The sequence below is a fragment of the Mixophyes fleayi genome, chromosome 2, assembly GCF_038048845.1.
Source record: "Mixophyes fleayi isolate aMixFle1 chromosome 2, aMixFle1.hap1, whole genome shotgun sequence".
Classification (NCBI taxonomy): domain Eukaryota; kingdom Metazoa; phylum Chordata; class Amphibia; order Anura; family Limnodynastidae; genus Mixophyes; species Mixophyes fleayi.
The window spans coordinates 137,523,224-137,546,657 of record NC_134403.1 but is presented as its reverse complement, the minus strand read 5'-3'; the positions used below and the strand labels follow the sequence as shown (position 1 = coordinate 137,546,657).

Below are 23,434 nucleotides of genomic sequence, written 5' to 3'. Positions count from 1 at the left end.
GGAGTGGAGACCATTTATTGTAACTGAACACTTATGTTAAACAGCTTCTATACTGATCTGTGTGCGATGCATGAAGGAGAGATCCAGTGCACAGACCAAATAATAGCTGTCTTTTGATTGGATGAGTGTCATGCCTTCCAGGCTAGAGACTGTTTGTCAAATTCTTTGGCTCTCCTGCAGACTATTGTGCAACAGTCACAATAAGTACTAGAACTGGCCTGAATTCATTTTTTTTTCATAAAGTGAATCACTTTACTGTGGTCCTGATGTTTTCCCAAGGGAAGTTTTCAAAAGTTATTTATTAGGAATATTAAACATAGAGAAATAAGAAGAATAGATAATTCATATAATTACCACATGTAATACGCCCTATCCCGATATAAAATAGTGAAATTATTTTATTGAATGCTCCCCTATATGTCCTGTCACTTGACACATGTTTTTGTATGTCATAGTGCATTTTGGGCATCTAAAAATATATAGTAGTTCAATTTACAAAGTTATACAACAGTTTGTCAAGATTTGGCTAGATTCAATTAATCACAAAAGAGCCTTAATAGGAAATATTATCTGGTTCTAGAATGTTTTTCCTAGAGCAACTTTGTAATTGTCAGCATATCCATGCTTTCTGTGTGGGAAATGGCTCGGTTATCATGTTCTGTCCTCCTTTCAAGGTTTGTCTGTAAGCGGTTTAGGAGATTACAAAAATAAACCACATAATTCTTGTGCTTTTATCTCAATAAGTTTGTTGAGACGTTTTACAATTTTTTTTTTTGTTTGTCTTGATTCTTTTTGCAATGACCTACAAAACAAGTCAGTATCTCCTAATGTAATCTCAAAAGCTGTGTATTACAGAGCTAACTAATATAATAGAAGGGTTTATACTTCACTAAATATGTTCACCATTTTCTATTTCCTGATGGGCATTCCAAAGAAGGGTGGAGAACACCATGTTTTTTCATGCAGCAGGTTGCCATATTAGGATTATGTGTTCTGGATTCTGTGTGAGGAGGCACAATATGAATGACAGCTTTGTTGTCTTGCTCTACATGAATGCATTATGGATTGTTAAATTCATAAATAAGGGCTATGCCAGTGATATCACATCAGTTCAAATGATTGCATCCTTGGCTTTATGACCTGCATATGATGTCATTGGGACCCTGTCCTAAAGATGTGAGAATGGCATGAACTGTTTTGGGAAGGAATGTCAGGTTAACATTGCACAATATATTTTACCATGATTCATATATGGGAATATACAATTGGGGGTTTTAATGGTCCTTTAAAACATTAACATGGTCCTCAAAATATACCCCTATAATTATTCTGCAACTTCTAATATTAATAGTGATACCAAATATGTGTTTTTTTATTGGTGGTTTGGTCTGGGGTCTTCTATATTTTTTGGGGTATTTTTTTTAAAGAAATTTATATTTCTTAATACAGTACAATAACAAAATACAACAAAACACAGTTACCAAAGACTAGAATAATAGACATTGTGCAAAGTAGACAAACTGAAGCCAAGCAAGCTTAGCTCGCGTAGACAATGCAAGAAAATTAACAGCAAGTGCTTGTACATAACTTGGCAATGGTGAGACTGAAATACACACAGAACTAACTCGGTGGTACTGACATTTCCGCTGCTGTAACTCCCAACAAGAGTTATAGCGACATCTTTACCCCAAATGCTTCCTTCACCTACAAAGTATTAATTCTGATAGTTTAAAAAAAATAATTACTTGTAGTAAACTCGATTGATTAAACAGCCCGACAGCACATATTGACGCGCCTGTGTACACCGATAGTAATATTACTATAGTTAAGGGTGGAGTTACGGAATTGCTTAAGGCTACATTATGTAAGCCTTACTAATAAACATTTAACAGACTGCGACTGTTTTAACTTCCCCCTTAACTATAGTAATATTACTATCGGTGTACACAGGCGCGTCAATATGTGCTGTCGGGCTGTTTAATCAATCGAGTTTACTACAAGTAATTTTTTTTTTTTTAAACTATCAGAATTAATACTTTTGTAGGTGAAATAAGCATTTGGGGTAAAGATGTTGTAGTTATCTCCAGATCTGGGTCCAGAAACATTTAATTAGAGTACACTCCCAAAAGCAATGGGTCAGATCCGCTCGGGGAGATCCACATTTTGGGCAACAGTGTGAGTCCGAGAGCCCTAGGTCATGGCAGGTAGTAATTTTGTGGCTTTGTATAGTTCTCTCAAAAGTGTCTCAGGTGTTAAATGAGGAAATCAATCCTGCCATTGGGACAGGGCATATATTCTATTTTAAAGACTTTAATTTTTTAAACTTTGCTGTGGTTAAAGCAGTACCATAGGTTTGTGTTTCATCAAAGTCTATGTTAAATCATGTAAACACATGTTCTAACTGATCTGGGTCATAGTCCCAGGCAATTTTTGATGTAATGAACACCCAGTTATTACGTCACAAGAGTTTCCAGAGGTTATAAGGAGCCATGATTTCATGTTCATCACTGTTTCTATGTGAGCAGGAAGGGATTGGATATCCAAAAGAACATTTTATCACTTCATATATGTGAACAGGTGCAATTGGCCACACCTATGAACGTAGATCACAGGTGTCAGCTGTTGTAGGATATACAGTAACAGTCATCTACGTCTGGGACAGCCATTGCAAAAACTACAGTATTGGCATGTAAAGGTTTACCTGTTTTGTAACCCACTGTGTTATTGGGATACTTTAACATATGTGAACTAAACAATTGCTGAAGCTTTAATAAAATATCCCACATGTAAAATACCTCACATGTATCCCTGATCTGCGCAAACACCATTCAAATTTAAATGTTATTTGTGCAAAGTAGAAGCTATGGAGCTCTTCAGCAATGTGATATAAAATATTTTAGATGTCATCAGGATCTTCCTACTGATAGGGTGGCCTAGGTTCTTGCTTTGGAGAACTGAATTAACTATCCCATGCAATACATTATTAATAGATCCATGCATGGATCTATTTCAATTTGCAATATATATATTACTGATGAACCAAGGACAGCATTAGTTACTCAATATTTTGTCTACTATGGCTAGAGGACCTCAGACTTTCAGAAAGAGGGTGATTATTAGAGCATGTTTGGCAGGCGTTACAGTGGATAAGATTGCCCAACTTTCTGAGGTTTCATGAGCACAGGATTAAGGTGATGCAACTCTGAAGTCTGGGGGATAGATAAAGGCAATGATAAGTTAAAGCACTTTTTATATCCTACTACATTGGCTTGACATTCAAGACAAAATAAACTAGCAACTCTGCATATATTAGTCTGGTAGAATAGATGTAACAAACAATGTTGTTGGGATGATGCAGGAAATATATTTGAATAAAGTGTGAACTATTATATTTTCATTTTAATTTGAAAGATTTGTGCTAATAGTTACCTTTATTTTTGAATATACTTTATCTGAACTAGAGTTTGCTACTACAATAATTGAACATTGGTGTGTTGTAAAAAAAAATGCGCATGTAGCAATAGTGTAATGGTAATCTGTCAAAAATCTTTCTATTTGGATTGACTTATTTTGGATGTTATGTCTATATTATGGTGCTCTGCTATGTTTGTATCATAAGTTATGTCACCTTACTAGTCAGCAGTCAGTGTAATCATTTATTATAAATGTTGACATGATTTTGTATGTCTATAAAGTTAAAGCCTGTAACTTAAAGTATGTTGTATCTGCTTTATCTGTAACTGTGGTTGGTGGTAGATCTGGTGCTCTTAGCTTTAGCACTTACTGCACCCATGAAGACTGCTGAGGCGATAAACTACTGTAAATGTTCTACTCTTGACCCCTAGGTGTGTGTTATTAAGAAAGAAATAAGCACTAGGAAATTAGGAATTTAAAGATTACCACTGTATTTCTGGATACTACTGATCTGGAGATTGCAATAAGTAGATTACAAGTATTAGTATTGGAAGTGAAGGTTTTATTTTTGGCAGTGTGTTCTTAAGCTACTAGTAACTGAGAACAAGGTCGCATGCTGATTGTAGTGATAAGCGTATAACCATAGAAGCCAATTTAGTATTTTTATGGAGATTACGTTCCTTGCTCTTGTAAAACGGAACTCTGCAGGACCTGTATAAATAAAGCATAAAAGGTTTTTTAAAAACGATGATATTCTCTGTGTAGTAGATGCTTGGAACAAATGCAAACGTGACTGTAAAACACCAGTTAGTAATGTAAACATGTAAGATGGGTAGATGTGCCAAAGAGTTTCACTTTTTGACATCTATATCCTTTCTTTCAAAGTAGGAATCATATACTCTGCTGCATAAAATAAAAATGATCTGCATTCTGCTAAGCACGCTCACAAGTGATAAGATAGGATATCATTTGGGCCTGGTTACACTGTGTAAGGTTTTTGTCATCAGAATAGAACAATGTGTAGATAATAGGCCACAGAGGATAACTGTATACATTTTCAAGCAAAACAAATCTCAAAAAAGTGTTGTATGTTTTTTTTTTTCTTCCAGTGATAAAATAAGTGTATTACTGCATACTTTCCCACTTTCGGCAAGTTCTGTCCGGGAGAGGGGCGGGAGGGGGCGGGGCTCAGCCAAACGCATCAGTTTGGCCCCGCACCCACGACGACCATGGCGTTTTGTCACGGGGGCAGGGCAAAAATGACGCGATTCACCGCAAATAGCGTCATTTTGAGAAGGCAGTTGCAGGAGACTTGCCTGCTCTCCCGGGAGTCCGTGAGACCGACCCGAATTTCGGGAGTCTCCCGGACATTCTGGGAGAGTTGGCGGATATGTATTACTGTTGTAGAGTACTGTCCTTCCACTAACACTATTGAGTGGAGGCTGCAATAGGTGGTGTTTGTTATTTGCCCACATCAGCCCCAATACTATATAAGGTACTTATCACTAGATTGTTTATATGGTTCCATACAATGTACACTGTGCCCTAACAGTACAGAAGATAACTAGATGGGGAGGGGGGGGTGAAATAATCATTAAAATTCAGTATTTTTAATGTATTTACTGTTGGTATCCTTTCCAATAGTCCTTATGGGCCCATCTACTTATTTCCAGAACTGATTGAGAACATGATCGTGAGCCTGCACAGTGTTGTTAATATAGTATAAGATTACCCATATGGAGAACTAGGCGCAGGGTAGTGGCATATGAATCATGGGCAATGGTCCTTTAGCCATTAAGAAAATGGGAAACCTGCATATAAATAATTTGGTTATGTACTGTACAGACTTTGCCAGCACTACACTGCCAATTTTACATTATGTGTTAAGTTGAGTTTTTTCCATAAACTGGCATCTCCATAGATCATTACTACTATTTGTTTTCAGTCTAGAACTGTTGATGACATTATCTCTTTCTTGAAGGGTAAAGCAAAAGCTTAGTGCTGGCTATACTATATTTTTATCTATGCCTGTAATTGGACAATGGTGACAGAATGAATTCTTTCTCTGAACATCTTGTAATCTGATTTAGTTTACTAGAAGATAGAAAAGAATTACCTGGGTCCCTTGAGGGCAGACAGTGTCTTGCTGTAATCAGAATGACAATATTCTGATCATCTCTGGTTTCAAAGAGAAATATTTCTATTTGTTTTGTTTCACTAGATTACTACAGCCCTCCAATGATTGGTCTTAAAACTGACCAGGAAGTACTGGGGGATCTGGTAAAAAGTAAGATCCCAGCCGTGGCAGATTTAATGGAGAGGCACGGGATGACATGGACGCTTGTGGTTTCCCGATGGTTTCTATGTTTGTTTATTGATACCCTTCCAGTAGAGGTGAGTGTACGTTCTTTACAGCTCTTATGTCAATATTCTAACTAAACCACAGTTTAATACAGGCCAAAATGGACAGAGTCCTTTCAATCTATACATTGTTGGACCCACCCACCCTAAGCCTAAATATTTGATTTACTTTTCAGATTACAAGAATCTTCTATGTGAATAATAATGAAGTAATTAAGCCTTTGGGTACTAAAATGATCCATGTTATCAATAAAGTGATACTCTTATTCATTAGTATGGTTTAGCTTAGAGGCAAAAGGATACAGACAGAAATACATTGCAGCCAGTCACTGTAATTTTCTTTTGTTTGTTGTTAAATGAACACTATATTGAGAAGAATCAATGAACAGTTTATAAAAAATACAATGCAATTGCAAGACAAACATAGAAATGTTGGTTAGAAAAATGCAATTCTAGTCAACATTACTGGCACCCTTTAACTTTTGTATAGACTGTACAATATCTTCAGAAATAAATGGAAATATACCAACTTTTACCATCAGAATATTGTGATAGGATGTCCCAAGTTATGAAAAACATATCTTTTCAACTTACATGTAATAATGTCAAAAACGAAATATATAAAATATGACCTGAACAGTATTACAAGCACCCTTCCTTAATATTTGGTTGCACACACTTTGGCAACAATGACTGTCTCCAAATGTTTCTTGTAGACTTCTGTAAGCTTCTTGCACCTATCTGCTGGGTCACTCCACATCGGATCACCCCAAAAAAAAAGAATAAATGTCCACCATCCATCTCAGATTTTAACGAAAAAATTTTAGTTGAGAGGATGTCTAAAAAACTATTTATGCTAAATATTTTGACTGTCTGACCATTAGTTTCTGAAATATTGATATTTCAATGTATTAAACTATTTACTAATCGTAGCTTATTTTTTTCCCCACTGCATTTGAAGTATCACGGGTGTTTATTAAGGAAGCACCACGAAATTTGGACCCCTAAGGTAACTTTTCCTCACAAATCCCAAAATCCAAACCCAATTACTGTATCTGCCTTACGTTTCGAGTTACAGCAAAAATTCAAGCTTTCGGAACAGAATTAAAAATGGTAGGTTAATTCAACATTAGATATCCCAATTTATTTTAGGTGCATAACAAATATATACACTACTACCACAAAAAAAAATCAGCATGGTACTCCATATCATAGTGGAGAAAAAAAAATAATGAAGTTGATGTTCGCACATTGTACCATTTACATACTTTACACAAGAAACCATGACATTTAAAAACTTAAACACAACTGAAGTTGAGTTATCACATTATTTTTCCCTTGTCTGGAACCTTTTGTAACAGTCTGTAATTTTAAAGTGCCAGCAGACAGTGTATACTGCCTTCCAGTACTTGCTTGGATAGTAGGCACTTCTGTTACACAAGGACGTGAATATAACACTTATCTCTTGAAGGCCAGGACAACACATTTGTTGACTGATTTTGTTTCATGAAGTGTACCAGCACATCTTGTTCCTCATTATATTGAATAATACACCCAATGTAATAGAAGTTATCGTACACTGCTGCTATGTATGTTCCAGGTTGCAGATCACTTTTGTCTACATTTTTTGTGACGCTGGTCGTAGTGACACTAAATCTGGTTCCTGCTGTCTTAATGTCGTGTGATGACAAGCGGTATATGTGTAGCTCATCATTACTTATAGGCAGAAATCTGTGATGAGTACGTGTTCCTGCCACAGTCTTTGCTGTTTATAGACGGCTGTGCAGCTTGGTTCGCAGTCTTATATTTAAATTTGTGAAACATAGAAAAACTATATGCCATGCACATTTTCATTTACCCAGTTATACAGGTCCAAAGGTGTCAAGATGTAATGGGTTTCCACTGCTTGCAGACTGGTGCGGTTGGCCAGACGTTTAACTGTTCCTCCAATACTGTCACACGGACTCTTACCATGAGATGTGGTAAAAAAATTCCATTCTGCTTGATGGTTGAAGTCATCCTTAGAGAAGCATAAGTTCAAAAGGTTCTTGTAGTTCTTGTATTGTGCACTAACACCATCACTAAGGTAGTGAACATACTTCAATTGGTAATAGTTCCGATAAGTGTTTCATAACTACCGTAATGAAGGTATGCAGAGTTATGGCTACAGGGTCATGGGTATCACTTATAACGCACAGACTTACGCAGTATAAAGTAGCACAATCATCTTGACTAAAATATACAGCAAATGGATGGAGTGTTGCTTGTGAGTGTCCCAGTGGAATCCTTAAATTGCATCATGACCTATGAATGAATAATTTTCTGCAAAATCTAGTAACACAATATCTTCTGTTTCTGGTCGAATGGTTTTCTTCAACTGGCATAGGTATTCAGCCTGGGACTTAACTGTGTACAGATGGGCTGTTACATCAATACCACTACAAATAAGATGACGGAATTGTTCCATCGTACTAGTGATTGTAACCAATTTACTTTGGTCAGTGTGGACCTACTGCTTATAGACAATTGTGTCGTTGTCATCCATGTCGCTATTATGAAAAAACTGTTTTCTGAAGTGTTTCCAGACCTGGGCATTTGTCACATTGATGAGGCATATAAGTTTTTGAGACTGAAGAACAAACAAGGATTTCAGTTAGGTCTTGTAATCCATCTTTAGTGATAGAGCAGCAACCAATAATTTTAAGTTTTGGTGAGTTTCACAAACACAGAATGCATACCTCTTGCAGCAACACTAACGCTCCACAGAGGTCGTAAGGAAGAAAGCGGTCTATGAAAGCAAGATAAAGCTCTTTCCAGTTGACTATGAGTAGCCTTTTCTGTTTGTGAATTCTTTTTCCTCCTGAAACTTTTACAGAAACAAACTCCTTCTTTCCAGGACACATCCGAGAAAGTTCATAGTCTTTGTAAACTGGTGTTCCTGATGAACGATTTATACAAGAAGGGCTTTCCCCTCTATATTTTTTCAGATTCTGCCAGTATGCCATGGGCTGCTTTAAGTTTTCTTGATTGTTTTACCATGTATTCTGTGACATTAAATTCTTCTGCACTCTGTAAATCATCACAACCTGAACATTTGCTTACTTTCTGGGGTGATTCTAGTGATGTGCTAGGAAAAGACAACATTTCAGTAAGCTTGTCTTGAATGGCTGTACTTGCCTGCTCTTTCTCTCTTTTAGCATATGCCTCCCGGTGTTTTCTCTTTATCCAATGCAATTTCACTGGTGAACAACCAAGCTTTGCAATACTTTGCTTCAGCTCATCTATTCTGCAGGTTCATTTAAACTCTTCACCAGGGATTCAACTTCTTCTGTTGGCATATCTATGTCTGGTGTGACAGTTGAATTCTGCATTTTGGGCAAAGTTTCTATTCTGGCTTAATAACAGCATGAAGTCGACACTCGCCATGTTCTTTGGCCCACTTCAGTGACACAACTCTTAGGGCTAGATTTACTAAGCTGCGGGTTTGAAAAAGTGGCGATGTTGCCTTTAGCAACCAATCAGATTCTAGCTGTCATTTTGTAGAAGGTACTAAATAAATGAAAGCTAGAATTTGATTGGTTGCTATAGGCAACATCCCCACTTTTTCAAACCCGCAGCTTAGTAAATCTAGCCCTTAATCTTTTTGGCTCCTTTTTTGCGAGACAAGAAATGATTACACCATGTTATCTGAAATTCCTCATAGTTTAACAGCAGTACATTTTCATGATGGTAGCTGACTGAGGATCCAGCATCACAGGTTGCATTTGAAACTTCAGTTCTCAGAATCTAAAATTATTTCTTCATCTGTAAAATGGTCCCAGCTATGTAATCCAATGGTTTTTGAGTAGATAGTAATATGGCAGTCCGTATTAAAACCGTTTCTTTTTGTCTGTCTCCCTCTCTCTTTCTCTGGAAAGTTTCAGTTTTGAAAATGAATCAACTTCTCATAAGTTTCAGTTCGGTATAGAAGGGTTATTCCATTGCCTCAGTTTTGTTCACTTTTTGGGTATGGTTTTTAACCTAGCATGGTTTCTTGTGTAAATTATGTATGCGGTACAGCAGTAATGAATGTCAACTTCATTATTTTTATTTCGCCACTATGAAACGCCGTACCATCGTACCATGCTGATTTTTTTTTTTTTTAAAAGTAATGTATACCTTTGTTAAGCACCTAAAAGAAATTGGGATAGCTAATGTTACCTAGCATTTTTAATTCTTTCTAAAAGCTTGGATTTTTGTTGTAATTTGAAACGTAAGGCAGATACAGTAATTTAGTTTTAGATTTTTGGATTCAGGAGGAAAAGTTACCTTAAGGGTCCAAATGTTGTTTTTTTTTTTTAAGGATTCACCACAATACTTCAAATAAAGTTGAATAAATAAGCCGCGATAAGTAAACAGTTTAACACATTGAAAAATCAACATTTCGGAAACTAATGGTCAGACAGTCAAGATATTTGGCAGAAATAGTTTTTGGGATGTCCTCTCTTAACTAAAAAAAAAATTGTTAAAACCTGAGATGTGTGGTGGACACACCTGGTTGAACTGACGTGGAATGACCCTGCTTGTAGTTTCTCTCAATCTTCCAATGCAATTTGTTGAAGCTCTTGAATATATGTTCCTTCTCCCAGTGGCAGATTTCAGCTCTATCCAAAGATTTTCAATTGGATTGAGATCAGGGAGTATATTTACTAAACTGCGGGTTTGAAAAAATGGAGATGTTGCCGATAGCAACCAATCAGATTCTATTTATCATTTATTTAGTACATTTTACAAAGTGACAGCTAGAATCTGATTGGTTCTGTGCCAAATATGAGTGTCTATAGACCAAACTGTTTCACTACATTCATTTTTTTTTCAGGAAATATTGTACATGATGTACTTAAAATGCTGGGGTGCCAAAAATGCTGACCAAAACTGTATGCTTAGCAATATTTGGATGTACACTACTCTAAGTTGCAGTAGAACCTGGATAAGGTGTAACAAAAAATTGAGAGGAACGGAAGGAGAAAGGAAAGCTTTAGAGATTAGTAAAAGTCACCAGATTTAGTCCAGAGACCAATTACAGAACATTATTGGAAGGGTAAAATCAAGTTATAGTGAACGGCACAAGGTTTCCATACAGTGATTGTGAGGGATTGTTCATAAAACATGTTCTATATTCCATGCAAAGGACATGCCATATTCTATGTAAGACTGCTTCATAGGAAGGAGGGGAGAAGATATCCGCTCAGCAGCCAGCTAGCAAGTAGCTGCTGAGATAAAATGTCTAATTATTATTTATTCTGATGCTTAGTGGCAGCAGGAACAGGGAGAGTAGTAGATTTTTTTTTTTTTTTTTAAGGAAGACGGAAACGTCAACCTGGGAAACCAGGAGAATAAGATTCTTGATTGTAGATCCACACTATGAAGCTATATATGTAAATGGTAGCATAGACTGGTTTTATGTAGGAAAAACTGATATTTACTTATTTGAATTTGTTACTTAATCTGTGCCCCAATCGCCACAAAGCGGGTTGAGTCAGATTGCAGTGTCCTGTATACATACATACATACATACATACATACATACATACATACATACATACATACATACATACATACATGAAATATACATTTTACTTACTATCACATTTCTTAACTAATTTTTTAATGTATACAAAAATGTCATTGGGCATGAGACACCAATTACCCCATGTATCAATGATGCCACTAGTGAATTAGTAGGCTGAATATTGGTTACCTTGAGTGGGGTTAACTCTAGACCCCAGGTAAGTAATGTTCTGTGATCATGTTAAATTTAATGGAACTTTAATCCAGAAGTGCAAATTCAGGTTTGAGTGGTCTCCTTTTGGTTGATAACTCCGAGTGCCTTTCCATATAGTTTAGATTTTTTTTTACCTCTACTGGAGTGAGCGTTACAAGGGTATTTCACCTTTCTTGTCTTGCATAATCGCTCAATCCACCGATTTACTGGTGAATGAGGAGCATGTGCGCACTTTATGCAAATTAAACCTCCCCCTTGCTTTAGGCACATTAGTCAAAAACAATGTAAAAGGCTTTCCAGAAAACCTGCTACAAAAGCTGCAAGCAGAGTATTTGTGATGATTACAGATTGCTATAGTTTGTACATTTTTAGTAATCTGTGTGTTTTAAAAGGTAGGAGATGTTTTGTCCATATTATGCATAAGCACTGTTCTCAAATTCCACAGACTGTACTTCGAATATGGGACTGTTTATTCCACGAGGGATCAAAAATAATTTTTCGTGTGGCCTTAACACTAATAAAGCAGAATGAAGCTTTCATTTTGGAAGCCAAGAATTTCCCAGATGTGTTTGAGAAGTTCAGTGTAATAACAAAAGGACAACTTGTTACAGATTGCCACCTCTTCATGCAGGTATTGCATATATGTATATGGGAAGAAAAGTTATCTGTAAAACTCTATACTTTTATGTCCGCAGTAAAGACATGATGTGTCTACTTATGATTTTATGAAAACTATTTTTTATTTCGTAACATATTGAGATGATCTTTTATTTATTTTTTCAAAAACCCTTTTTTAACTTAACTTGGGCTTCATTAAAGAAATGATGTTGAATCTTCTGGCTGAAATGGGACTGTTTGAGGAAGACGTGCCTTTAAGCACATACTTCAACATTAGCAGTAGGCTTTCGTTTAATACTGCTGGGTCAGATCTCTCCTGCTCCAGAGAGACCTGAGCAGTGCCAAGTGTCAGAGGTCCTGGCTGTATGCGAGCATTTAAAAATGCCAGTGAAGCCGCATGTCAACAGTGTTTGGCAGGCAATTGTCAATTAGCATTTTTACTTGTGTTTGGGAGGTCTTTGGTGGTCACTTCAAAAATTGTTGTACACTGTGAGGAACTGGAGTGACAAGAGGAGAAATTAAACAGCACACTTTATTATCCAGCCTCTGTAACATACGAACAGTTGGTGTAACCACCAATAACCTAATGACCGTTGGTGACCTTCACTTCCTGTAGCCACCAATAACCTAATGACCGTTGGTGACCTTCGCTTCCTGTAACCACCAATAACCTAATGACCGTTGGTGACCTTCACTTCCTGTAACCACCAATAACCTAATGACAGTTTGTGACCTTCACTTCCTGTAACCACCAATAACCTAATGACAGTTTGTGACCTTCACTTCCTGTAGCCACCAATAACCTAATGACCGTTGGTGACCTTCGCTTCCTGTGGCTACCAATAATCTAATGACCGTTGGTGACCTTCGCTTCCTGTAACCACCAATAACCTAATGACCGTTGGTGACCTTCGCTTCCTGTAACCACCAATAACCTAATGACAGTTTGTGACCTTCACTTCCTGTAACCACCAATAACCTAATGACCGTTGGTGACCTTCGCTTCCTGTGGCTACCAATAACCTAATGACAGTTGGTGACTTTGACTTCCTGTAGCCACCAATAACCTTATGATAGTTGGTGACCTTCACTTCCTGTAACCACCAATAACCTAATGACCGTTGGTGACCTTCGCTTCCTGTGGCTACCAATAACCTAATGACAGTTGGTGACTTTGACTTCCTGTAGCCACCAATAACCTTATGATAGTTGGTGACCTTCACTTCCTGTAGCCACCAATAACCTAATGACAGTTTGTGACCTTCACTTCCTGTAACCACCAATAACCTAATGATAGTTGGTGACCTTCACTTCCTGTAGCCACCAATAACCTAATGACAGTTGGTGACCTTCACTTCCTGTAACCACCAATAACCTAATGACAGTTGGTGACCTTCACTTCCTGTAGCCACCAATAACCTAATGACAGTTGGTGACCTTCACTTCCTATAACCACCAATAACATAATGGCAGTTGGTAACCTTAACATACTGAACACATATGGTTGGCAATTACATCACTTCCGCCAACCGGTTGTACGTACGTACGTACGTACGTACGTACGTACATCTACACTGGGTAACTGGAATATAAAAATAAAATCATTGCAGTCTTTTGCTTGCAAAACTTGCTATTCATCCCAAGCTCCAGGATCTATGTTCAATTTGGCTACACACTGGCAGGATTACACTGAGGGCTCTATCGGTGTAGTTGACTGATGACTGAATCCACAATCCACCAATGCTCAGCTGCTGACCGCAACTCAATGAGATCATTCTCTGGCACCACACTCATACGGGGGACCACTCACAGCCATATTGGTGCAGTTTCTCACCAGTGATAATGCTGCAGAATTTCTGTATGTAATAGGACCTTTTGGCTTTGCAGCATTTGCTGCTGTGTACTGCTAAAATGAAATACAAAATAAATACATTCAAATGTAAGCAATTTTTTTTTTCCTTTTTGTTCTGTTGCAGAAAATCTTTACTGATCCAGGAAGTTTATCAAGAACCACAATAAATAAACTACGAGAGAAACACTGCTCACAGTTTCTCATCCAAGACCATAATAAATAAACTACGAGAGAAACACCGCTCACAGTAACTTACTCAGGACCACACTAAACAAACTATGAATGAATCACTGTCACAGTTACTCCCTCTGGAATAATGGAAGACTGACAATTATGACTGACACATTCCTTCAATGTGATAATTGCACTGAATAATTCTTCATGCCTAGTGGAGTGCAAGATGTTGTTATACAATATGTTGCAGTCTTGGCAGTAAGAAGTCAACAGAGGATGCTGACTGTTGACACAGGCCACGGACCTGCCTTTTTAAGAGCTTTGAACACTGTACTGTACTTGGAAATTTCTAGACTTAATTGGTATTTTGTTTATAAGCGATTTGCAAAAAAAAAAAAAAAAAAGTTGTTTGTGGCAACAGAAATATATAATTGCTACCAGTTAAGATATGTATTACTATAACTTTGTGTTGTAATACATTTTCCATACTCTATTTTACTTTAATATGTTAATATAACATGTTCGTTACCTGTAACAATACGTTTTCAATGTTACTGACTGCACAAGTTTGTATAAAGCTGTGATGTGTACAGCATAGCAATTATTTGTTCTAGTATGGGAGCAAAAAATGATGAGGAAAAATAAGACAATTATCCTTACCGTTAATTTATTTTCTTTGAAGTACTCCCATCCAGTGGGATGTACCAAAGCAGTGTAAATCAAAGAGTAATCTACAAATAATACTGATAATTACATATTTATTTATTTTTGCATAACTGAATTTTTTGTTGAAGGACATCTTCTCCTAAATGCAGTAATGGATGTTACATCTATAAGATCATGTCTGGTGTGAAGAGATGACCATTCAGCTGCTTTGCAGATGTTATCTGTTGAGGACTGAGCTTTGCGTGCCCAGGATGTAGCCACCTCCCTTCTAGAATTCGCCTTTAAAACTTCAGGCACTTCATGCCGTTCCCCTTCTTGCCAGAGTAGGTTGGGACATACTTACCAACTATTTGTTTTCCAGGAGCCTGCCGGGGGAGCTGGGCGTGGTGCGGGGCGGGGCTCCAAAATCGCGTCATTTTGGACCTGCCCCCGTGAAGTAATGACGCATCATCCAAAACACCTCGATTCACCAGGAATCGTGGCGTTTCGGATCTGATTGTGCCCACTTCACTAGGAAGTTGGCAAAATTCGGGAGATTGCCTCACTCTCCCGGGAGTCCGTGAGACTCTCGCAAAATGCGGGAGTCTCCCGGTCATTCCGGGAGAGTTGGCAAGTATGGGTTAGGATGAAGCACATGCTTTGCGGGAACCTCCAGAAAGAGCAAATAATTCTTCTTTCTGAAACGGTTTGTTCAGGAAAGGTAAATAGATATTGTTCTAACAACAAGATCCAGAGAAGGTACTAGCTCTTCCTTTTTATCAGTTAGTTATGGACATAGAGGTGGTAGTGTAAGTCTTTGGTTGATAAGGAAAGTGCAAACTACTTTAGGTAAATAAGCAGGATTTGTTCTGAATACTGCTTTTTTTTTCCATAGATGTTTAGAAAAGGCTCCTTACACCACATGGCATATAGTTCTCCCACTTGACAAGCCAATGTAATTGCTGCTAGAAACAATGGTTTAAGAGTGAACAGTTTCAGGGGAATATCTTGCAAAGGGTTCAAAGGGATCTGAAATTAAGGCATCCAAAACAATATTGAGATCCCAGAGTGTTACAGAAAGTTTAATCTTTTACTGTATTAAAACATTGATAAATAAGGTCTTTAGAAGCCGGCTCGGCAACAAGAAAAAAATGCAAATACCTGAACTTTCAGGATAAAGAGAGCCAGAACATTATCAAAACCGTCTTTAAGAAATTCATAAATAATTGGGACACTAATCAAAAAATTTAATCTTTTCCAGATTCCATGATAAATAATGGAATTATCTTATTTTTTTTTCCTTGCTTGAATCAGTATGTAGATATCTATCTGAACTCCCAGGGACTGCAGGTGTTTAGATTACTTTTTGTGTTGCCATGCTGTTGTAGGAATAAGATCACCAGTGTTGTCATATTCTTGGCAATGTTTCCTGACTTTACTCTGACAAGAATGTCATCTAAGAACGGCCACAGGTTTATGCTACATTTTCAGAGTGCAGCCAGTACTTTGATGAAGGTGATGCCGAATGGCAAGCAGATAAACTGGAAGTGATATCCATGGTTAAAGAATCTGTGGAATTGATGATGTTGTATTGGAGTAGGAATGTGGTTATTTCCACGTGGAAGTCTATTGAGGTTCTTATTTCGTAAAGAATGGAGTCCACCGATTCCACTTGGAAATGTCTTGCATATACAAAGTGATTGAGTATCTGTTCAGAATGATTCTGAAACTTCCTGACAATTTTTCTACCAGGAACAGCTTTGAATAGAAAGCAGTGCCTTGGGGCACTTGATGACATTATTATTTTCTCCAAAATATTTTTTATTGTGATTTCTGACAATTTAAACAAATTCATATAACATATATTAGTCAATTTTAGGATGAAATATTACAAATCCTGGGATCAGTTTTGACACTAGAAACAATATTTGTGTGTTGTGTTATAAATGTTTTATTTAGTTCTGTTTGTTATGTTTCTAAGCAGCTGCCTAAGGGTCACACTTTTTTTTTTTTTTTTTTTTTATAAACTAAAACAATATAATGTAAAGTAGACTGTGCACTATTGTTTCATAATTAGATACATAGTACATTTCTGATGAGGTGCAGTGATAGAAATAACTTCGAAAGAGAAGAGAAACATTATAAACAATAACAGTAATCAAAACAGAAGTTTCTCACCCGAGTCCCAGTAGGTCAGCAATCCATCCATGGATTTGGGTTGTTTTGAAAACAGAGGGGTCTACATATATTTAAGTGACTGGTTCGCCTCTCGCAGGAGAAAATCCAAGGTAAAGTATAATTACAGATGGATGGGTCGGGGGCGAACTGTCAGGAATTGTTTTTGCTGAAGTCTTTTCTGAATTGCATGTCTGGATGATAATGGGAGAGTCTGTATGAATTGTTTCCAACATTTGAATAATGCTGGTGTTAAGAGTAATTTATTGTTTACAACCGGTCCATGTTAAACAGTAATGGTCTGGTAGTTGTCATTTCTATCACCGGTTGTGTGTTATAAATACCTTGTTGTACGATTGCCTTGCTTCCTAGCGCAGCTAGTATTAATAATAAATGTTTGTTTGTTATTGGAATTCTGGGTTGGTCAGCTAGATAACCAAATATTGCACATTGTGGTGTGCTTGTAAATAAGACACCCAGGGTATTGTTGCAGAATCTGATTCATTCTTTACAAAAGTTTTGCATTTGTTGGTATACCCAAAAATGTGAAATTGGTCTGTGTCAATGGCAGTACATTGTGGGCATTTACTGTCAAGGGAACTGCCAATTATAGATCACCTTTGGGGAAAGGTATGCCTGATGTAGAGTGTAAATGTCATCTCTTGGTAATTACTAGTTGGTATAAGTTTTATTGTGATCTTAAGATGATGTAGTATGTCTGGTGTTAAATTTAGGAAATGTGTTTCCCATTTTTGGACACATGATATTTCAGTTGTGAACTTTATTTCACGGTTAGTTCTTGCGTAAATTGCATAAGTAGAATGTGTGCCATGTAATATAATAGAGACTAGGGGATTGATAAAATCATTTTGTTTTAAAGAAGGAAAGAAAATATGCAGATAATGGGTTGCTTGAATAAATGCAAATATGTGTGTTGAGTGGAGGGTTATATGTTTCTATTGCTTCTGGGAATGAGAGGGGTGTTTTGGATGTGTCTAATAGATCTGTTAGTTTTGTTATTCCTACTTTTGCCCAAGTAGTAAATGGCTGTTTCCTCTCCTCATTCTGAAATTCTAAATTTCCCACCAGTGGAAGAAATAATGAATGTGTGTGTTGTAGCTTCTTTATTTTCCTATTAAGTGTCCATGTCTCTTTATGTAGATTGAGTAAGACATTACCTAAGTCATGCGCTTTGAGTTTGCCAACAGGTGCATGAAGTATATAAATATGGCACATTGGGGCACATAACTGGGATTATAACAGTGTGTCCACATGTAGACTTTTGTCTGTGATCCAGTCTATTGCGACTTCTCAAGCAATATTTTAGTGTTTGAGATTTAGCAGTGTTTTATTCCTCCTCTCTGGGCAGATTGCTGTAATTCTTTTTTCTTGAACTACAAAAAAAATCTTTGATGCTTTTATTGAGGATTTGTATGTCCCCTTATTGAGGATAAGGAGAGTCAACTGTATGACTTAAAGTATCTTGGGAAAACTAGGCATTTTAAGAAGGTTGCAACGACATTCAAATCCTGCCATAGGTTGAATTTTCCCTAATTGTTGAAACACTTAACCTGCGGGGTCCCGGCATTGTCACTTTAAATGAACAGTTACCTTGGTCGCACTGTTCAGTGACGCAGAAGTCACATGCCGGAGAGATCTCTCATCGGAATTAGTTGCGGTCAGCATCATCCACCCCTCGGAAATCTGCAGCGTCACTTTGTAGGTAAGTCTGTGTATATTGATGTTGTTTTTTTGCCTAATCAGTGCTTATTTGTAGGTATTGTCGGGGTTGTGGTAATCGTTTTTACGATTACCTCCGGTCTAAACGTCGCCAAAGCCTCTGATTTGTTGAAATTTATGGAGAAGCCTATGAATCTTTTTTTTTTTTTTTTTGTTTGTTTATGTTATTAGAAGCTTTGATCTCTTGGGATTTGTTATGAATAGTAATCAACTTGTGAATGCAGTAATTTTAACCTTGGAAATGCCATGGAAATCTTTTTGTAGGGTCAGGTGTCTAATTATGAGGTCTAAGGGTACATTAAAAAGGAGTGAGAAAAGGGAACATCCCCTTTGTAAGAAGAAGGTGCATGAATTTATGTTAACGGTGAAATGTGCACTATGATTAGAATATGTGGTTTGAAAATGTGAAAATATTGGCCAATTTTAAAACTTCATTAGACTAGTTAGGTGAGGCCATGCAATTTGATGAAATGTCCTTTCAGCGTCTAAATGTATTAATATAATCTTTACGCTTGTGTATGTGAGTGTCAATGAATACTGCAATTGCTGCACGCATTCCCATTATGGATTGTCTGTGTTTAACAAAGCCCAATTGGGTAGATGGGATCAGGTGAGGCACAATCAGTTGTAATGTGTTTGCAATTATTTGGTTATGATATTAACATTCTGGTTAAGGAAGGATATAGGTTGGTATGAATTAATTTGTGTATGATCCTTAACAGTATTTGGAAGGACAGTAATTCTTGTCTCATTAAATTTGTGTGGAATTCTTGTCTCATTAAATCTGTGTGGAATTTCATCTGAGGTGAGGATATGGTTATATAGAGCTGTCAGTGTTTTTGAGCCAAGTTCTCTCTAAAGGCCTTATAGTATTCTGCCTTGAATACATCAAATCCAGGGAATTTGCTATTGGGTAATGATTCAATGGTGTCTATCACTTCTTGTTCTGCTATCGGCTGTTCTAGAATAAGTTGTTCTTCAGATGTAAGTTTAAGTAGACCAGCCTTTATTGTCCTGGTCTGCCATGTATAGTGACTGATAGTATTGTTTGAATTCCTCACATATAGTGAGATGATCAGAGATTTGTGTATATTTCTTTTTATGAATGTGACCCAGGTTTTTAAGCTTAGGCCTTTTAATAAGGTTTGCTAAAAGCTTCCTGATATTGCCCCATCTATGAAATTTGTTCCTTTAAACGTCATTGTTATGAGGCACCATGATACTCGAAATCTGTTCCAGGCTGGTTGATAGACAGTCATGACGCTTCTTTCGTCCACTCTGGCAGTCATGTGATATTTTCATCCAGCCCCTGTAGAGAGGTTTGTTTCAAAAGGAGCTCTATGATTGGCCACATGCATTGTAAATGGTTGGGAGGGCGTGGCCTCCCTGTCAGTGATAGCGTTTGTGCCTGCATTTCGTGAAGCCTGCTGTTGGCTCAGAGTATATCTATTGCTTGGAACAAACACAGAGGAAAATCCACCAGCAGACTTCTATAGCCAGCTAGGGAGCTGCCATTTCTACTTGTACATACAAATGCAAAAGTCTCTGTTGCACACATTTGCAAATGTATGTTAAGCCAACCGCCACTCTACGGAGCTTGTGCTAATAGGGTTGTCCTAACTCTAAACCGTGAGAGTTTGATAACCTCACCCTTTCATGCACCTGCTATGACCCTATAAATTTAGCAACTTCCACTTCTGTATTAAATGTATTGATTACCTGTTGCTGACCTTTTGCCTCTCCCTGGATTATTATTATTATTTTATTATTATCGTAGATTTGAAGACTCCACAGTGTTCCGCAGCACTGTACAGTATTGAAAACAGAACATGCATAAAGCAAGGACATACAAAATAATAATAATACAGCCTTAGAGGTATCTGAAAAGAGTGTTGGGTCATCTATATGTTGCCATCCATGTAATTATGCCAAGTTGACTTAAGATGATGAGTGAACGCTTCTGAGTGATTAAGAAACCCTGGGTATCTCCTGTTTCTTGTATAATGCTTAGGTGTATCTAGCTTAATTTTTATGGTTATTGGGGCATGTCTGATATGATTATATCCTTTATACAGCACTTTTATCATTTGGAAAATAGTTGATTGGAAATTAAAAAATTATCAATGCGAGAATGTCTGCCATGGGGGGTGGGAGTAAAAGTGTAGTCCTCCTGGATGGGGTTAAAAAGACACTATGGGTCTATTAAATCTAGATTTGGGTTGAGAAGTGTGATACCATTGGTTGTATTGAAGTGTCTTTCAGTACTACCTTCAGATCTGTCCATGGATGGATCACTGACTGTATTGAGAATCACCTCCAATGATAACTTTTGTCCTTCCAAGTCTATAACCCTTTGAAGTACATCTGTAAAGGAAGATTGGTTAGGATGGTTGGTCCTATTCGGGTGTCTCATAATGTCCCTTTATTTTCTGTTGTCCAGTAAGAAAAATACAATGTGTGAATTAAGTCTTTTGAGGTTTGAAAGTAATTTCTTTATTTTAACTGGTAGATTCCATCCCTCCACATTCCAGGATAGGATGTTAATCGGTGTCTGTACAGGTCCATCTGTTTGGGAATGATTTGTCAGAGTCATGGATGTCTTGCTATTCAATTCCTTTATGTAGCTTGATCCACTGGAAAAGATTTATGCTTTTAAAGGGCTTCTCTCTGTCGCAGCAAGTGGAGAGAAGTAGGCCTCAAATGGTTTGAAATTGTAGTGTCGGGTGAGCAAATGTAAAACAAATCTCTAAAATATTGAGAACTTTTAAGTTGTAATTCTGAATAATGAAATTCTATTTTTAAGCCTTTGCTGACTACATCTTGAACCCACCGATCCCAAATGGCAAATTTTACAATTCTGCCCCCGACAGGAAAAAACAGGGGTTGGGTTTGGAGAAAGTCAGTGTGTTGTTTGCAGTCCTGGTCTCCCTCTTTTTAGTTCTAAAGGGCGGAATTAACTGTCTGGAAGAGTTCTCAAACTGCCTAGAATACTGTTTCTCAGCCTATAAGTACAGGCTTCCTTGAATTGTTATTTAGCGGGGAAAAATAAATGTGGGCTGCAAATCAGCAAAGAGCCCTTCTTGCTACTACTGCTGATTTCATACTTCTAGAAGACAAGAATAATCTCCAGAGAGGCCTCACAAATGAAACAAATACTTTCCACACATTTCAGTAGATATTGTTTACTAATTTCACGGTTTGTGAAGATGATCACTTTGTTCTAAAACAGTAAGTGACTGTTTTAGTAACTGAAACCATGGCTGCTGCATTACAGAAGGAGGCTTCATATGTATTCACCACATGAGATCTATTTGTTTCATTAGCTGAAATCACCTGTTATCCCTATGGGACACTACATTTGATTTAAATAGTGGGACTTTCTCTTTATTGGCTCTGCACCATATGCCAGTATATTTCCTGGCTGGTAGTGCGTTGAGCCTCCACAGATGGATACAGCATGAAGAACTCGCCTGCTAGGGCTAGCATGTCAAGGATGCTTCTATAATGAATTGATCGAAGATGTACTGCACACCCATCCCCCCACACGCTGTTGATACTCAACTAGCAGGAGACATCCCAGGTAAGTCAACCATTAGGGGAAAGATAAGTCCACATATTTCTAAAACAAAAATGTTAGCAAGGCAGTCTTATCCACGCTAGTAAATATAGAACACCATCACTAAGAAGGGGGGGGCATGATATTGATGCATGCTTATTTTAGGGCAAAGGAACATCTAAAGTAGACATAAGACAGGTGAGCATGATGCTGTGGACAGGGCTATGTACAGTGGCAATGGAACTAGTATGCATAACGCAGGTGTGCGGAGCACAGAGCTTGTTTATGGTAAGCATCAGACCTGTGCATGATATTATGTTGGGCAGTTGGTTTGTGCTGGTGGGACTAAAACACAATCAGGATATGTGGGTATATAGCAGTCTTCCCTGCAGGGCATTGTGTGCTGGGCACTGGCCTGTGATTGCATAAGACTAATTGCACCAAAGGATTTTGAATATCTCGCTTTTTTTGGTCATACCATGCATGCAAAATACTTTGTTTTCTGTTTTACAAAATGCCCAACTATGTACAGAGTACATCCATCACTCTACCATGTATGGGCAAACAATGTGTTTCTCCATAGCCAAGAAGTTGGCTAGCACTATGCTTTACGGTATGGATTTTCCTAAAGTGTAAAGCTTCTTAGTTGAATATACTGTATTTTAAGAAATGAGGTATAAAATGTGAATATTACATTTATGACATAATGGAGCCAATTCAATTCAGCTTGACGTGCCACGGACAGCCTCCAGAACGCAATCTGCAATGATTTAACGTCACAGATTTCACCTTGCCACCCCATAGAGGTACCCTGAAAAGTGCACAGCTGAACATTGCACTCAGTTGAAACTGCCTCATTATGTTTATTAAGAAATGTGAAAGAAGACCTCATCTTCGGTATATTGTGGTGTCACAACTTGTCAAAGATATGAAGATCAGCTTTTCTAACACCTATACAGGCTTATTAAAGGTAGGTTAAAAAAAAAAAGAAATGAAGGCCTTGCAAAGCAAATGCAGTTTAGTGATGGTGGCATGTACAGGGGTGCAAAATGTAGCATGTTCTGACATGAGAATCTGGGTGTAATTAGGCTTTCTTTGCTGAATTTGTGCCCCTAATATTGTGTCACATAAAGTT

The 23,434-nt window shown here is 37.5% G+C and overlaps 1 protein-coding gene across 1 annotated transcript in view; it reads left to right on the top strand.

Annotated features, from left to right (window-relative positions):
• GRTP1 (growth hormone regulated TBC protein 1) overlaps positions 1-14,773 on the top strand; it is a 35,850-nt gene extending 21,077 nt beyond the window's left edge. Inside the window, exons 7-9 of the mRNA XM_075200043.1 lie at positions 5,636-5,808; positions 11,985-12,170; positions 14,134-14,773. Of these exons, the coding sequence (XP_075056144.1) occupies positions 5,636-5,808; positions 11,985-12,170; positions 14,134-14,232 (458 nt within the window). The 3' untranslated portion in view covers positions 14,233-14,773. The remainder of the gene's footprint in view (positions 1-5,635; positions 5,809-11,984; positions 12,171-14,133) is intronic.
• Positions 14,774-23,434: the final 8,661 nt, after the last annotated feature.